General features: G+C 36.5%; 1 protein-coding gene across 8 annotated transcripts in view; it reads left to right on the top strand.

The window, feature by feature from the left end:
* LOC128265035 (uncharacterized protein DDB_G0271670) overlaps positions 1-15,791 on the top strand; it is a 37,834-nt gene extending 22,043 nt beyond the window's left edge. For 4 of the 8 annotated variants that reach the window (XM_053000802.1, XM_053000801.1, XM_053000804.1 and 1 more), the window contains exons 2-8: positions 4,506-5,522; positions 11,156-12,086; positions 12,698-12,857; positions 13,323-13,473; positions 13,687-13,814; positions 14,473-15,181; positions 15,656-15,791. In XM_053000802.1, coding sequence (XP_052856762.1) covers positions 5,069-5,522; positions 11,156-12,086; positions 12,698-12,857; positions 13,323-13,473; positions 13,687-13,814; positions 14,473-15,181; positions 15,656-15,726 — 2,604 coding nt within the window. In that variant the 5' untranslated portion in view covers positions 4,506-5,068 and the 3' untranslated portion in view covers positions 15,727-15,791. Of the gene's footprint in view, positions 1-153; positions 793-4,505; positions 5,523-11,155; positions 12,087-12,697; positions 12,858-13,322; positions 13,474-13,686; positions 13,815-14,472; positions 15,182-15,655 lie in introns of those variants that run through there. The other 4 variants (XM_053000803.1, XM_053000800.1, XM_053000805.1 and 1 more) reach the window with 4 other exon arrangements.
* The last annotated feature ends 1,281 nt before the right edge of the window (positions 15,792-17,072 follow it).

Below are 17,072 nucleotides of genomic sequence, written 5' to 3'. Positions count from 1 at the left end.
CTTTGCATTCTCTTTTCTACATTTTTATTTTATTTAACTTAACTGCACAGAAATCAATTACAAATTAGCATATTTCTTAACTTAATTTTGACAGACCATGTACATGCCAAATTGAACTGCTGGTCCAAACAAATTATGTTGAATAATCAAACTGAAGATATGATGTCTTATATTGTTTACTTTTTGTGCATATATTTTGCAAAATATATTATTTTTTGTATAGATGCTGTTTCTGTTCTTTGAAAGACCCGTTCTTTAGCTTTTTTATGTTGTTTCTCTTTTGGTTTTGTTTTTAGCATGTGCCCTTTTTCGTGACAGAGAGAAAGAGAGAGGGTGGGGTTTTCTTTTTTCTTTCCTCCACACCATCTGCCATGCACACAAAAATAACAAAAACAAGAACAAATTAACAGTGGAGCGCGTGCTTTTTCTGCCGTATCACTAAACACCCCATTCGCCCACACACACACACACATATTCATAGCTCTTGTTAATGGCTCTTAGGACGGTACCTCGCTCTTAAGTCTTGCTCTTTCGCACGTTGTCTCTCTCTCTGCTGCCTTGGCATTTGCGTAGCCGTTCCCTCTCATTTTTTTTCATTTCACATTATTTAGCCGTAGCGTGCGCGTCGCAGTCGCAGTCGCCGTCGCCGCAGACGTCACACTCTAAAAGTTGCGTCAGTTCACGAAAAAACTAAAAAATACTTTAAAATTAATTATTGGGAAAAATAAGCAAGCATATTTTTTTGAAGTTTTCAACAAAGTTTGTTTAAAGTGCATTGCAAAAGTTTATAAAGTAGGTTGAAATACAAGAGAAAAATAAGAAAGAAAAAAAAACTGCACGGGTGTTAGTGCTAGCTCGTCAGCTCTTTTCATTAACTATGAAATTGTGTGTGTGTGATATTATTTGGTATTATTTAATGAAACATTGAATTTCTTGAATTATACTTAAGAAATCAAACAAAAGTGATGCGTTGCACAAATATAAAATCAGAAATAAGAAACAAAAAAGTTATATTTCTGGTTTACTTTCAGCTTCTTCAAAAAGTTTAAAAATAAAATTTACAATTGGCAAAGAAAGAAATCGAAAATTGTGAACCCTTAAAACAGGGATGCCCCTAAGAATGCGTAGTAAATCTTGAAGTAAAAACCAAGTAAAACAATAAAAACACTCAGTACAAATGGTTTTTATTTATCCGCTTACATTATTAGCATTTTTAGTAAAACTTAAAAAAATAAAGGCAAATTTTAAATAAAATGTGTGGTTTAATTTTAGTTAAGCTTTCAATAATTATAAATTATATTGAATTAATAAAGAATAATAATTGAATTAATAAAAAACCTTTCTGTTTTCTATTTGTATAAGTTAAAAAAATCTATTTAATATGGTACCGCAAAATATAAAAGAAAAACATTCACTGAACAAATAAGAAATTTTTCCTTTTTTTATTTTTGGCTATTTTTAACTGGGCGAAAAGGAATTTTTTTGCACGCTTCATCACTCTTCATTTCAAAATTAGCAACAAAAACACACGACGAAAACCGCCAGCAAAAGGGAAATTCAAAGAAATTGCGTGAAAGGTGGAGTGAGCGATAAAGAGAAAGAGAGAGGAAGGCGAAAGAGAGCTTTGAAATTCAGAGGGATATAGGAAATGTTGTTGTTGTTTGTTTGTCTGTTGCTTATTTGCTTCCTTCTTTTTGATTTAAACTTTCTCAGAGAAATTTTTTTTTGTTAAGTACTTTTTCCTTCCTAAAATTTAATTTTTTGGTGCCTTGTTATACAAATGTATTCTAAAAAAAAGTGTAAAATCCTTTTTTATTGGACTATTTTTCTGGCTTTCCGTTACCAAAAATTACCTAAAAGGGATTAAATTTCCTCGAGACCTTTTCTCAGATTACAGATTTCTCCTTCCTCGGTCAAATCAACCGCAAAATGTTTCATTAATTCGTTAGCTTCTTTTTATTTTTATTTTTCCTTTTACATTTTCATATTGACTTTTGAGTCTCAGTTTAGTGTTTTATGTGATTATTGGATGGGGAATCTCAATCTCAATCTCCTCTTGTGTGTACATCAACCCCTCTTAAAGTCCTGTTCCGGTTTTTGTCCCACAAATAAGGTTTGCCTTTGATTTCTTCATATTCCCTTTCGATTTTGACATGCACAGGAGAACCTCCCTAAAAGTAACATTTCTGGTTTTTAAAATACGAAATTTGCAGTAGAAATTTATTTTATTAAATTTAAAAAGCCTTGAGTAATACAAAATACTGGTCCTGTAAACCGTAGTTTCTGTATTTAAGTTTTCCGTGTATCCTTCGATATTGGTGTTAGAGAGGTTCGACTGTCCTTGATTTCTTTCACACGCTGGCTAAGAAAGCTGGCGAAGAAAGCCTGACAATGAGCTATAATGTACCCTATAGGGTATTTTGGGAAATATGATGACGACCCTTGGCCCTCGAACTACGACCTTTTGGGGTGGAATATCCCTCCCGCCGGCCCACTCTCTTTGGGTTCTCTTCATTACCTTTTTTGTTTTGGGTCGATTTCTGTTTTGCGTTTTCAGGTACAATATATGTACCTATACAATGTTCTTTTTTCAGTTGGGTTCTCGGGTTCCCGAAAAATTTCAGATGCAGTGTGAGGTTGCGTGGGGGTGTTTTAGTCAATTACTGCGATTTTTGTTGTTGTTCGTTCTTCGTGCCATTTAAAGTGATTTCGATTTGAATATTTAATAGAATTTGCCACGCGCCGCAGGCTTTTCCTCCGATTTCTCATCCTCGCTCTCCATCGTCATTTCCTTTGTTTTCCTCTCACCTAAGTTGGCAAATAACAACATGTCACCCCGTAAACCCAAACAAATCATGGGAACAAAGCTTTTGGTACCCTAGTAATTCCATTTTTCATATTCCACCATTTATGCACTCGGGAATTTATAAATTTTTCTCTTATTGCACTTTGCGTTAAAGTCATATCAATATATTAATAATATATTTGATATCTTATTTATATATACATATATCGTAGAAAAGTCTTTACGTGTATTTATTTCATTTTGATCTAGGGTTTTTTTTAATTAGGATTTTTCTTATCAAACATAATCTCCATAAGAATTGAAAGTGCTAAAAAAATGTGTGTGCTTAGTGGGATAATGATGGGTGTAAATATTATTGGAAGGAGGGTAGAGAGGGGCGGTTTGGGTGGTGGGGTGACCATTAAAAGCGTGTTTAATGTCAAGGCAGCGTCTTTTAGAGGACTGTTTGGATGTGTCTTAAAGCTCTCTCCAATTATATTCCCCCAAATTTCAGGGAGAGAGTAATAGTGAGCGAAAAAGAGAGCAGCTGTTAAAAAAAATGCATTAAAGCCGGCTGCAATTTATTTTAGCCATCTCTTTCTAGTGCGACCCTTGACCTTTTATATGAATTATGGCAGCAACAACAAAGACACAATGCAACATCAGGCTCTCTCTTAATGCTTTTCGCCGCTCAGTTGAATGCCCCATACACCGCGCACACACACACACATAATGCACACATAGAACACCAGCAGCTGACGAAGATGAAAAGGGACGAGAAAAGGAGGGGAAGGATGGGGACAAGAGAAGGATATGGGAGGGGAGGGGCGGGGGCGAGGAAGAGAAGCAGCACAGCCTGCGCGCACGCGCCAACCTTTCTTTTTTCTTCCTCCTCCCTTATTCTTTCCTCTCGCCTATTACAGTAAAAACTCTCTCTCAACTACTAGCACCCGCGATTTAATCCCAACTTTTTGTTTTGATTTTTGTTTACATTTTTAGATCAATTTAACGAGTTTACTCCATTGTTTGGCAAAACTTGAAATCTATTTTTTAAACATTAATATTAACAAAGTTGACAAAAATATAACAGTTCATTGAGCTTTGAAGCCTGGCTTTTGCTACTTTAATGATCTATTTGATGTGTGTTTTTTTTTTTGTTGAATGAGACAAATATATTTTTTGATTATAAACTTTTTTTTTTTCTGGGCATGATTTTGTTTTTAAAGAACTAGACCGGTGTCGGGGGCACACTGTCTTTTCCCGCTTATGCCCCTCAATTTCCGTCCCTTTTCTTTGCCTGCAACTTGTTGGTTGGGGCTCTCTCCCCCTTCTTTTTTTGTTTGTTTTTTTTCAGTCTGTTGTTTTTGTTTTTTTATGTTGTTGCCACGCAGCTGTGCACAATTAGCGCAAACGCAACAGCTGCTGAAGTCGACAAGACTGCGCTGCTCTGGGGAAAAACAAATAAAATATGTAGTTTAATTGTCTACCAACTCTAACTTATTACCATTTATAGATGTCAAATTAACCTTGTTTATTGCCCTATTTTGTGGCCTTTAATTGTGACGTTGCGTGCAAAAAATAATAAATAAACATGGTTTTATAAAATTTCTTTATGTATAATCTTAATTTTAAAGAGTACAAATTTTGATTTAGTTATCATAGTATTTATTTATGTGGCCGAACGGTGAAAACTAAAAAATCTTATTTTTTCTCCTTTCAGTCTATGCAACTAAAACAAACCCGTTAAAATCAAAACCACCGAAAAACCAACATCATCAAAAGCGGCAAAACTCACCAGCTTTAACAATAAAACTCAACAACAAGATCAAACACCAAAAAAAAAACACAATCCGCAACATATAAAAAACAAGAAGCAACCAACAAACAAAAATAAAAAACTTTAAAAACGCCAATAATTATTACAAATTTATTTTAAACAAGTGCTACCAAAACTATTTCAACTTGTTTCAGTACAAAGATTCAACAACAATTTTTACCCCAACAAAGTTTCAACCTAAAAAAACAATATTTTATAAAACTAATTTCAACAGCAATATTTTTTCAAAAATTGTAACAATAACTTTCACAATAACTCTAAACGTGTTGCGACTTAAAGCTGCCTCTGTCCTGCTTTCTCGCGTGTATTCGTCCTATTTTGCATTGGTGTACAAGTGTTGTACTTTTTTTTTCAACATATATTTTTGTTGTGTTACGTGTTCGTCCTTGCCACGTGCGAGTGTGTCCTGTGTGCGAGAAGAGGGAGTGCGCTAGTTTGTGTATGCTATGTCAGGGATCGGGGGCATTGATTCGCTCCTCCAGGCGGCTAAATTTCTCGAGCAGCATGAGAAGCTCCCGCAGGCGGGAGTCGACCGCGGCGTGGGCGTGGGCGTGGCCCTGCCCCAGAATCAGCAGCAACAACAACAATCGTCGCTACACTGCAAGAGCATATCCATTATCAACAACAACAATAGCAGTCAGCCCAATAGAAATAGCAGCAGTAACGGGATTATTGCAACGCCACCGTTCACGAACGGAAATGGCAACGGGATCGTCAGCATCGGTAACGTGAACGTGAACGTTAACGTCAATGCGAACGGGAACGGGAACGGGAACGGTCTGAGCAATGGTCACAGCAGTCCGCGCAGTCTATTAGCCGCCGCTGCCCACGACTACGAGTTTACCGCCGTAAACGGCGCAGTCGCCAACGGACACAGCGAAGGTCGCTCCCTCATCTCGGGTAAGTTTCCCCCCACTTTGACCTACACTGTCTTTCCCCACTTGCCCGTAAGTCGGAGTGTTCCCATCACAATTGAATCAAGTTTTTGGCGCCCTCGGGTGGACTTATAGTTCTGCTTATTATACACATTAGTTTACGAGATTTGGATAGAAGAATAATCAGCGATTTTTAAATTTCCAATCTCAAGTTTTATTAACAACACCCAATCAATCGGTTTCAAGTATTAAACTTCCTGAATTTGTAGGACCTTTTCTACAGTTTTATTCTATATATTGCCATAATAAGAGATTTTAAAGCTTCTTACATTATAATCAGTTTTTAAAGCAAATACTATGGCGGACTCGCACTTTTGTGAGTAATTTTCAAAGGGAATCTTGGCAATGTGCTGTGCATATTGTTAGCAGTACAACTTTTAAAATGTAATTTTTTTTCGATAATTTATTGTTTATTATTCATGAAAGAAAAAAAAAAAGCCTGGTCATTTCCTTCTGATTTTTCCAAATATTATCAGCAGTGTTATATTGATTTCAGAGATCGAATAAAATATAGTTTATTGGCCCTATAAAACCTATTAAAAGCTTTAACTGAAAAATCAATTTTGTTTGGAAAACTTCGACTTAATATACCCTAGCAAAAACCCATTTGTATCACTCATCATTGCATAACCACAAAAATGTCAAAGTCTTAGCTACGTAACTGCCCGCTGCTGTGTGAACGTCGTCTAACACTTTTTCTAGTGCAACAACATCAGCTGTCTGCTCCCCTGTTAACTCTTGTTGGTTTCTAGTCAGGCGACAAAATTTTCATAATTAAGACTTACAATAAACACGAATATGTTTAATACTTCAGCTAATGATACTGTGCCTAGCATGTGCAACTTTTATGGCCCACGACTATTTAACTATGTAGCATTAATTGCTTTCTTAACTCTAATGCCCGGGAATATTATTTTTAGCATATAATTATTCGCCTGTGTGATAAAAAATATGAGATAACGTAGCGCTGTTCTAAACTTGATTGATTATGATTGGAAGGTGTAGCCAACTGGGTGATTGTGGGCGATAACCGCTATTAAACAATTAGGATACATACATAAATAAGAGAAATACATATTTAGGGGGGGAGATAAATATATGTATATAGATATACTTCCATAACTTGAACCACCATTAATTGCCGCTATTACTATAGGTTTGGGTCATTATTGAGTAACGAAAATTCGATTAAAGCCACGCTTTAAAAATTGAAATTCACCAAAGTCTTTGAACCAATCCAAGGATAATATTTTTGGGAGATCTATGTAGAACCCCGAATATCACAATACACAAAACAATAATGGTTCTAGCGCGTTGTTTAATTGTATTTAATTGTATTTGAGAGCTTTCTGGAACAAGGAATAAATTTTTATATATTCTATAATATGCTTAGCCTTGTTATCTTTGACCATTTTGAAATGGACACTTTTGTCGCCTTTCCAAAAACGAAACTGTTGCTGCTTTTTCTTACTCATTTGCTTTTGCTGCATTTAAACTTGTTTTGACCTTGTTTGCGACGCCGACGTCGACGTCGACTGCACTTCGCGTGGGCGCGCACTGTACCCAAAAATAAAAGAAAAATAAATTTTGAATAAAATAAAACCCAATGGCGCTCTCGCCCTCTGTCGCTCTCCCACTCTCAATCGCTCTTTTTGGCACAGGTTGCAAGCGTGGCAAGCAGCAGGTACTGTTATATTTTTAGCACGCTGTTTGTTTCGCTGCCAACGTCGACTTTGCTGTCGGCAACGCTGCTGACGTCGCTGCCCAATTGGCATGTGCTAAATTGTCATGTTTGTCTCTCTTTCTGCTTTTGCATTTTGTTTTTGCCTTGACTATCGGATACAAAAATTTGCAACGTCAAAAATACAGTAAAAATAATGAAAATCTAAGCTTGACAAAAATTTGAGTTTTATAACCAGCTAAAAGTTGAACTTGCTTTATCTTTAAACTATGTTTGGCTTGAAATCTAATTTTTTGAGTCACTGGAAAATGTTTTCTTTATTTAATTAAATTTTTTTGTATATGCTTATGTGGATCTTTTAAATAAATACCAAAGAATTTGTTGTGTAATGATGAAAATATGATTTAAACTGCATTTAAAATAATAAATATACGCCATAAAGTTAAGAAATTTTACTATAAAATTAATGAAAAATGTTTAAAAGTATCTCCACTGTATTTAGTATTTTGTTTTCATTTGGCTTTTGCTGTGCTCATTTCGGTTTTTTGAATTTTTCGTTTTTTTTTCAACATGTGTGTGTATTTTGTTGTTGTTCATCTTGGCTTTTTTTTCATCTGTTTTTTTCTGAGCTGTTTATTTTTCTTTGTCTTTTTTTTCGCTTTTGTCATGCGCTTCGTTCGTATTTTTTCGCACGTACGCTTGTACTTGTTGCTGTTGTTGTTGTTTGGGGTCACGTCATGTTATGGATCTCTCCCTATTTTTGCTTAGCTCTCTTTCAAAAATTAGTCATAGCTCCTCACTCCACGTGAGCAGCGGTTCTCTTAAGTTTGCTCTATTTTGCCAGCACAGCTACTCTTTCTGGCTCCACTCTCATTTTTCTCTTCTCACTTTGCGCTCTCTTTTTGGCTGCTGGTGTAAAACAAAGTCAATGAACTTTGTACGCATTTTTTGTTATTGTTGTTTTTGTTGTTGTCGGCCTTTTTTTCGTACACATTTAATATTATTTTTCGGCCTTTCCCTATGCTTTAATGTTTAATGTTTGTTTTCTTCACACTTACAAATTCGAATTTCTTGTTTTTTAGGTATTGCATGTGTAATATTTGGACAGCTGTTTTTTTGTTGTTCTCTTACTTTCTCAGCGTCTTTCTTTTAGTTCCTGTTTTTTGTTTTTCCGTCTTCCTGTTTTTTTTTACTTTGTTTTTGCTTCCTTTTGTTTTAATACGAGAAATAGTAATTTGGGGGGATTCTATTTTAGTGCTAAGAAAGTTCCTCGAAAATCCAAGTCCCTCGAGCCTTTTCCTCTTAACTGGCTCAAATGTGGGTGGCTATTTACCTGGTAAACCCCAAGTTTGCAAAACAGCAGTTGGCTTGTTTTTACATTATGTGTGAATAAAGTAAAGGACTTCAATTGTAACCAATAATTTATAGCGATAGTTAAAAAAAAGTATTGATTTTTAAATTGTGAAATTTTCATTAAGTTATTTTAAAAATTTGTATTAGCCCCTCATTCCTTGACGAATCACAGTTAAAGGAAAACGATGTCTGTTTTCCAACCGACTTACATTATCTCGTAAATTTCCGGAGACTCGTTGATTTCTAATCTTGGTTTCCTCGGCCGTACTTTTTCCTCTGCATTATCCTTCATTATAACTTATGTAACTTTACTGCAACAAAATGGCAGAACATCAACAAGGTCAATAACCCCTCAACATCTGAGGGCTTTGCTAAGTTTGCTGCTGTTACAGCAGCAACATATTGTTGCACGGCAGCAACATCAAACACCCAATAATAAATGGATATATCGGTTATGGTACACATTGGGGATATTGCTTTTAATTTTAAAAACATATTTGTAACAAAACAAAAGTTACTAAATATAAAACAATATATTTCGCTAGAGCTCACATTCTTTTAAAAAGATCAAAACTTTTTTTTGTATCAGTTAACAATAATGAAAGACAAAATTAATATAACCTATTGTTAATTTACAAAATTTTTATACGAAATAGCTTTTTTTTTAATTATAGATCCTACAACATTTTTTTACAAATTTTGTTATTAAAAAAAAAAAATTTTAGAATGAAAACTTTTTAAATATAGTTTCTGAGAAGTTAACCACCCAATTGTTTCGGTGTATGAAACCCAAGTGCGCGTGTGTGATAGCTTGGGTTGATAATTGTGCAACCGAAGTTGTTGCAGGCCACGTGCGCCTTCGTCACGTGGCATTGCGATGTGGGTGTTAAATAATGTAGAAAAAAAAGGGGAGAAAGAAAGAATACACATGTGCAAAGAATCGAGTAAGAGAAAGAACAGAGAAAGGGGGCGTTGATAATCCCAAATGGAATTTAAATTCCTGAAAAGTATGCTATGCCATCAAATCAAGAGCTTCCTTTAAAAACAAATAGGTAATTAAAACTTGCAAATTGAAAATAAAATCAAACTGTCTAAAGGGTGTTTCTTTAGTTTTTCCTACAAATAGTTATTCTATTTTTTCCAGTTGCAATTTCTTTTTGGGCAATAGAAAACCCTTATAAGAGTAAACATTTTATTGGTAGGCCTACAACACTTTATTCAGAAGATTAATCTGGTCCTGTTTAAGTGAGCGTGCCATAATTTATTAATTAATTTATTGCCATACAATTTTTGAACAGCGCCAGAAAGAAAGTTTTTTGAAAACTTGATACTCGGGGATTTCTAAAATCATCATACCTAAATATGTATTTGATTCTGGGGTCGTCTTTCAAAGGGCTGTTACTAGATATTATCCCCATAATTTCTGTTTGAGCTACACATTCGATCTGTCTTTGTGGTTTTTCGGTCTGTCAGCCTGCGACACGTGTGTCGGCTTACTTCACCCAACCACCCACCACCCTCCACCCACCACTTATCAACCCTCTAATGATAAAACTACCCAACCACCCACCGCATTTACCTAAGAAAAGCAGCGCAACAAGAATCGTTAATAATGCATAATAAATGCGATTGCCGTTGGCTTGGCGCCTGTTTTCGGACGCAATTCGATGGAAATTCGCATCGTGTTTTCCACGAATGCGTAACTAATTCATTACTTTAACATACATACACATACACCCGCACTTAATCATATATAATTAACCCACCGAAGGACCTTCATCGCCCACTGATTGTTGACTGTTGATTGTTGACTGTTGGTTGTATTGTTGTTGTCTGTTGTATTTAACCCGAATTAATTTGCATTCATTAAACGTCGCTTTTGTCTTTTTTCCGTCGCTTTGTGCTCTGATTTTCAACCCAAGTCTTTATTTAGTTTAATACAGGCCATTTTCCTGGTATTTGTCTAGATTGAAATAAATAAAATCATTTCTGAAAATACATTAGAATTTTGTGCCTAGTTGGTGTGACTGTTTAACAAGTTGGAATAATTTTTTCAACTAAAAACAAAAGATATACTCAATAGAAAAGCCCAATTTAAATATGAAAATACAATTGTATTCTTACGATTACGAAGCAACTAATTGTTAAAATTTTTCAAATAAGTTGTAGAAGATTTGGCAATTTAAAAATAAAGAAATATCTAAAGAAAGCATACATTACATTTTATAAATAAATTGTGCAATCGGTGGAAGCAAGCTAAGTAACTTTATTTAATTTAAAATAATTTGTGAGATCAATAATGCAGTTAAACGATTTTATTTTACTTGTTTTTTTTTTATAAAATTTAATTAGAATAGGAATATTTTAGTATAATTTCTAGGCTTGTTGTTTTTTTCTCATTAGTGTGCATTCATTTCGTTTCATTTTTTGTTTTATCATGTTATTCCTTTAATTTGCAATGCATCTTCCTATGCCGCCCCATCCCACTATTTTTCTTAGTTATGATTTGTCTTCTTATTTTGGTTTTTTCTCCTATTTCTTCTTTACTTTTCGGCAACTTTTAGAGGATGATAATTCCTCAATCAACAAGAACAAGAACAAGAACAACAACAACAATACCCACTCCCCACAACAACAGCATATTGCAGCGGGGAGAGCAACAACAACAACAACAACAACAACGGGAACAACGGGAACAACAGCAACAACAAAGTTGATGGAACATTCAAACTCTCCACCTGCCACAAACTCCCCCACCAGCACAACCCCCTTAAATACCACCCCTTCGCCCGCCTCCTCTGCCTTTATGTTGCTGGCAGCAGCAGCAGCAACCACCACTGCAACGCCGGCAACACCTGCAACTGCAACAATTGCTGCTACTGCTACTGCAACTGTAACGGCAACCACTTCCAATCCTGCCAAGCACAAATTGCGATGGGACGCCGACATACCGTCCAAATTTCGACTCTTGTCTTCCGCGACGTCGCCCACGAATCCAAATGGCGCCGCCCAGGATTCCCTACTTTCGAGCAAGCACGGGGCAACGCTCAATAAGATCATACAGAACATGCAAAACCAGCAGCGACAGCAACTTCAGTTTCGCAGTTCGCGACCGGCGGACATTTCCCTCACACCACCGCCCGCAGCCACGCGAAAAGTGGACACCAGCACTTCGCGGATTCGCTCCTACTCACTGTCCAATGCCTTTCCAGCACCCAGGGATCAGCAGGATCATCAGCACCACCATGCCAATCACCATCTGCAGTTCCAGCATCACCTCGGCTATGTGAGAGGCGGCGGCAACAGTGGTGCCGTGGTCTATGGCGTGCCAGCGGATTCCTTGGACTCATCCGGAGCATCATCAGCGGGCGGAGCGGTGGCGATGGCCCTGAACATCGCCTCCTCGGCGCCAGCGGCGGGATCTCAGCTGACGGCACATCACCATCACACGGGACATGGCGGACGCAGGCGCACCACCAGTTCCAACAGCAATGGGTGAGTTACACGGAAGGATAGAAAGCACTCAGCTTATCAATTTTCAAATAAATTTGCCCCAGAAAGCAATCGGGTTTTAGGTGGCGCCATCTGTGTTTTGTTTTTTTTTCGGTGTGTGCAAAAAGTAACATTAGAACTAAAATATTGCTTCGATTTGGAAAATTTTTGCTTGAGTCGTTGGCTATTGACAGAATAACATATAAAGCTCAATAACTGGCCTCTCCGTTATATATGAGTGATATGACAGACTTTCGCGGTTTGTGGGCGTTAGAGGGGGCGTGGCCAAACATAACTAGAATTTGCATGTTAAATACCAAATCTTTGGGTTTTATTGTTTTTAAGAACTCGACGTTCATACGGACAAACTTGTAAGGAATTTACATACTTTATAGGGTTGGAAACATTTGCTTTTACCTGGTACATACCTCTTGACGAATACAATATACCCTTTTATATGATATGATATGAAATTCCATTGGTTAATATGAACACATGTTATGAGGCTGCTGGACGCATCGTTTAGAACCAGCTTAGTTTTCTGATTTCTTAAGACTTGTCGGTTTAAATTTGCTTGTCAACATAAACTCAAGCCCAAAAATGATTCATTTCAGAGCGGGCACTCGGGAGGTGCACAATAAGCTGGAAAAGGAGCGACGTGCCCAGTTAAAGGAGTGCTACGACCAACTCAAAAAGGAGCTGCCCATGAAAGATGAGGACCGAAAGAAGACCTCTAACTTGACAATACTCGAGACGGCCCACAAATATGTCAAGGTGAGTGGTGTGTCTAGCGTTCTTAAATGATTTAAGTGAAGAACTCTTGTGGGAAGAGTTTAAAAAAGTTAGATTGAGTTAGGTATGGTAAAAATTTCTCAATAAGATAAGTATTAATTGAATTAAAGTAGCAAAAGTAGCAAAATAAAACTTAGGCGTTTTAAAAATAGACCCTTGAATACAGTTTTAAACTCATTGGTATAGGTTGTTATGTTGTTAAGTATTGAATTAATACATACACTTTAATACTGTCTAAAGTTGGTTTTGAAGATACGCCTATTTAAATTAAACTTGTCGCTGTGTAGGGTAAAAAGGTCTTTAAGCTTTACCCTTAGTAACGTTTATTAAGACGCTGTTCCTCTTTATTTTATTATATTTTTAATTTATGTAGATTAAAAAGGTATTTTTTAAGTACAAGATTAAATGAATAGTTGATTAACACGCTGCTACTCTTTTACATTGCAGCAATTGACGCAGCGTGATCGCGAGCAGGAGGCGGAGGTGGAGCGGCTGGCGAAGCAGAAGATCGAGCTGCAGAAGCGGCTGAAGCGATTGGGACTGAGGAGGGAAACGCCGCCCACCGATCTGCAGCAAAGCATTCCACAGGCCGACAAAGGTTCGAGTTGCACTCCATTTGTATGTTTTCCTAGCCAATCAGATCTTTTGGTCTAGACTGATCCCATAGCTAGACACAAATGTGGATCAAGTTTTGAATACGCTTCAGGGACGAACCTGCATTCTGCATTTTGCATTCTGCATTCCAATTCGAAATTCGATTCCAGCCACTTGCTGCACAAGCTAATCTCTCCCTTTCTCACTCTTTTTCCAGCCGTTTGCCTGGCAACCACAACAACAACAACATCAACAACCACACCAGCAGCAGCACCACCAACGGCGGTCAGTGGTCGCAATGGAACCACGATTCTATTCGATGCAGGCAAAGCCTGTGCCACTGGGGTGAGAATATGTCACCCACACATAATACCCATTCAATTGTGGATGTAAACTGAATTTGTACATTTTTTTTTGGTAACTAAAACCATTTGAAAATAAATTACAAACATATAGATGCAAAGCCAAATAATACCCATTCAATTGTGGATGTAATCTGAATTTGAATAGATTGTTTGATTAGATAAATATGAAAACAAAGATAGAAATATTTATGGACTATGTTTTCAATTAAGTGCATAAAAGGAATTAAAAGAATGTATTGTATGTAGAAATAAAAATTGATTTGTAATTTATATTTTTGTAGAATGATCAACATAAAAGTTGTATTTGAAAATGTCTTTTTAATTTAAGTTGTAATTAAAGGTATTTTAAACAAAATAAAAAAAGAAATAATACAAGTAAATTTATATACAGATCAAATGTAAAAACAGTGTATACATTTTTCGTAAGTTCATAATTATTTTCAGCCACGGTTTTTGAAAATCGACACAACTAGCAAATCAAACAAATACTAGAGGCAATATGTTTTTGGTAAAACGAAAATAAATTTAAGATTTTTATAAAAACGCAATAGCCATCATTCAGTTTGCAATCCTTGAAAGAAAGACCCCAAAAACCACAAGCTATAATTGATAATTAATTTTCCGTTTCCACTTGGCAGCAGCTAACAACTGTGATAAGCAAAACAAATGCCAACCCAGCAGCAGGAGCAACCGCAGCCAGCAGCAAACACAATGGCAACCACGCAGGAGCAGGAGGAGGTGCCACAACCACACTGACTCCGGCCATGGGGATTATGACAATTAAGAATGGCAATGGCAATGGCAATGGCAACGGCAACGGCAACGTCAATGTCAATGGCGTACTGGCAATCTCACCAACGGCAATCCAGCAGCAGCAACTGCATCTTGGTAGCCCAGCGGGTAGTCCGCCATCGGCAATTGGAGCGACCACTGCTGGAGTCACAATCATACGTGGCTCGCCCACGCCATCGACGCCGTCGCCGTCGCCGAGCTCCTCGTCCAGTGGCGTCTCATCGTCGGCCTCGTTTATGGGTATCGGTGGTGGCTCCTCCTCATCGTCCTCCTCCTCGTCATCATCCTCGTCGTCCTCCTCCTCCTCCTCCTCCTCCTCGTCATCATCATCCTCCACCTCGTCGTCCAGTTCGTCGTCGCCCACGCAACAACAACAACAACAACAACAACAGATCACCACGCCCTCGACTACGACCACGGCTACCGCGCATTTGGTAAGCGCCCGCAACGTTGGCCTGAAATTCCATGGCGGTGCGGCTGGAGCGGCCACTGCCTTGAATGGCGGTGCCACCATCGTGGCTGCTGCTGTGCCAACTGGCGGTGGATCAGCAAATGGTAAATAAATATAATAGTCCACTGACGGCAAACTGTAATCTATTTTGTGTTTAATCAACAAATATTGGATTTCCTATTCATATTTAGAAAACATTGCAAGTGTATTAACGGTTCTAAACTAATAACGGGGTTTTTTTTTTTTTGAGTTTGGGTTTAAACTGCAACTGTTTCTAAATTATGTAAAGTATTTATAGATAAAGAAGAGTCTATTCAAAATACAACGTTAGTATTATAAAGAAAACCTTTTTAAAGAAATTAGATTTTATTTTGATTTTGCAAATCATCTTTAGCGATGTCATTTCAATATTTCATTAATATTTAAGTTTAAATTGAAAAATAGAAAAGTATCCATGCTCTAAAACTAATTTTGATTTTGTATTGATATTTAACAAATTACAATATTAGTCAGTGGACTTTACACTTAAATATGTGAAATCTGATTTAATAACAATGTTGTTTTTGAATTTCGGACAGGTTTCCATCAGGCGGATAAGGATCGCAATTACAATTTCCTGATGCTCAGTGCTGGGACAACCGCACAGTAAATAAACAAACGAAATAACAACAACAAATAAACACCTACAACAATAATGTAAACAACAACAACAACTGAATTGTGTGCAACAGCTCCCACCTTACAAAAAAAATTAACAACAACTAGAAGAAGGTTCTCTAAAAGAAAAACAACACTTTTTCTTTCAACAAGATAAAAAAACAAATATTGCGTATTTTTCACACTTTCGCACACATTGAAACAACAACAAAGAACAGTAGCAAACTGTAATTTTTTATGAAAAACAAAAACAAAAGCTATCAAACAGTTCCGCCCAACACTTAGCATCGATTTTGAAAATCAAATAAAAACCAACAAAAAATGAAGAGGGAAATTATTTTTTAATAAATAATTTTATAAAAACAACAAAAAATGCGGGAGAAAGCTTACAACAACATCAACAATATGCAAACGACCAACAGCAGAAGACCAATAACAAAAAAATAAATATACAACAGCCAGCATTCAACAACAACAACAGCTTAAAATCCCACAACAACAATACATCTGCAACACACAGGCTCATCATCATGCATATATACTATATATATTATATATCTAATTGTACTACTTTATAGTAAAGCCTAGAAAAGAAGAGAAAAACACCAAGAAGATAGCACACTTAAATGTTAAACAGAAAACAAAAAACAACAAAACCAAAATGCGCTGTTGAAACAGAAACCACCAATGGGTAACGCTTTATAAATGTATATATATATCTCTCTACATATATATATATATATATATCTAAAACTTAGAAGAAGATTATAAATTAGAAAAATGTTAAAGCAGGATTTCCAAAATTGATGTGGCAAAGAAAAAACCAACGTTTAAACGAAAACAGATAGATGTCTCTTTTCTTGACCAACAACTGAACCAGTAATAATTATTTATTTGGTATATTTTCTTCTTCTTTTTTCAAAAGCGAAACCACAAAAACGAAGCAAAAATCAAATCAATAGAATTATATGAAATTAGAATGTTTGTAAGTCAAGTATGTGTGTGTGTTTGCAAACAAAACATTAACCAATAGCATGTAAAACTAAACAAAAAAGCTGGCGCGAGAATGTTGTATCTGTGTAATACCCATTTGAATTAGATATTAATGTAGCAAGCAACAAGCAAACAATACATCGTAGGACAAAATGTGTAATAGTGCAATAAGCTAACAAAAGCCACACCCAAACCCGCCCTACTCCCCAATTGTACCCAATTTTTTTTTAGAGAATTCTTATTTTGATCTTGTTCTGGAAAGACACGCATATAAGACATTAACATATAACATGTAGTGATTGCGTAAACCCAATACCTTCTTCTTTGGCAATTTAAATTCCTGCC

Source organism: Drosophila gunungcola, unplaced genomic scaffold (assembly GCF_025200985.1).
Source record: "Drosophila gunungcola strain Sukarami unplaced genomic scaffold, Dgunungcola_SK_2 000090F, whole genome shotgun sequence".
Taxonomy (NCBI): Eukaryota; Metazoa; Arthropoda; class Insecta; order Diptera; family Drosophilidae; genus Drosophila; species Drosophila gunungcola.
The sequence above is the reverse complement of the archived record's forward strand: the minus strand, read 5'-3'. Positions and strand labels throughout refer to the sequence as shown.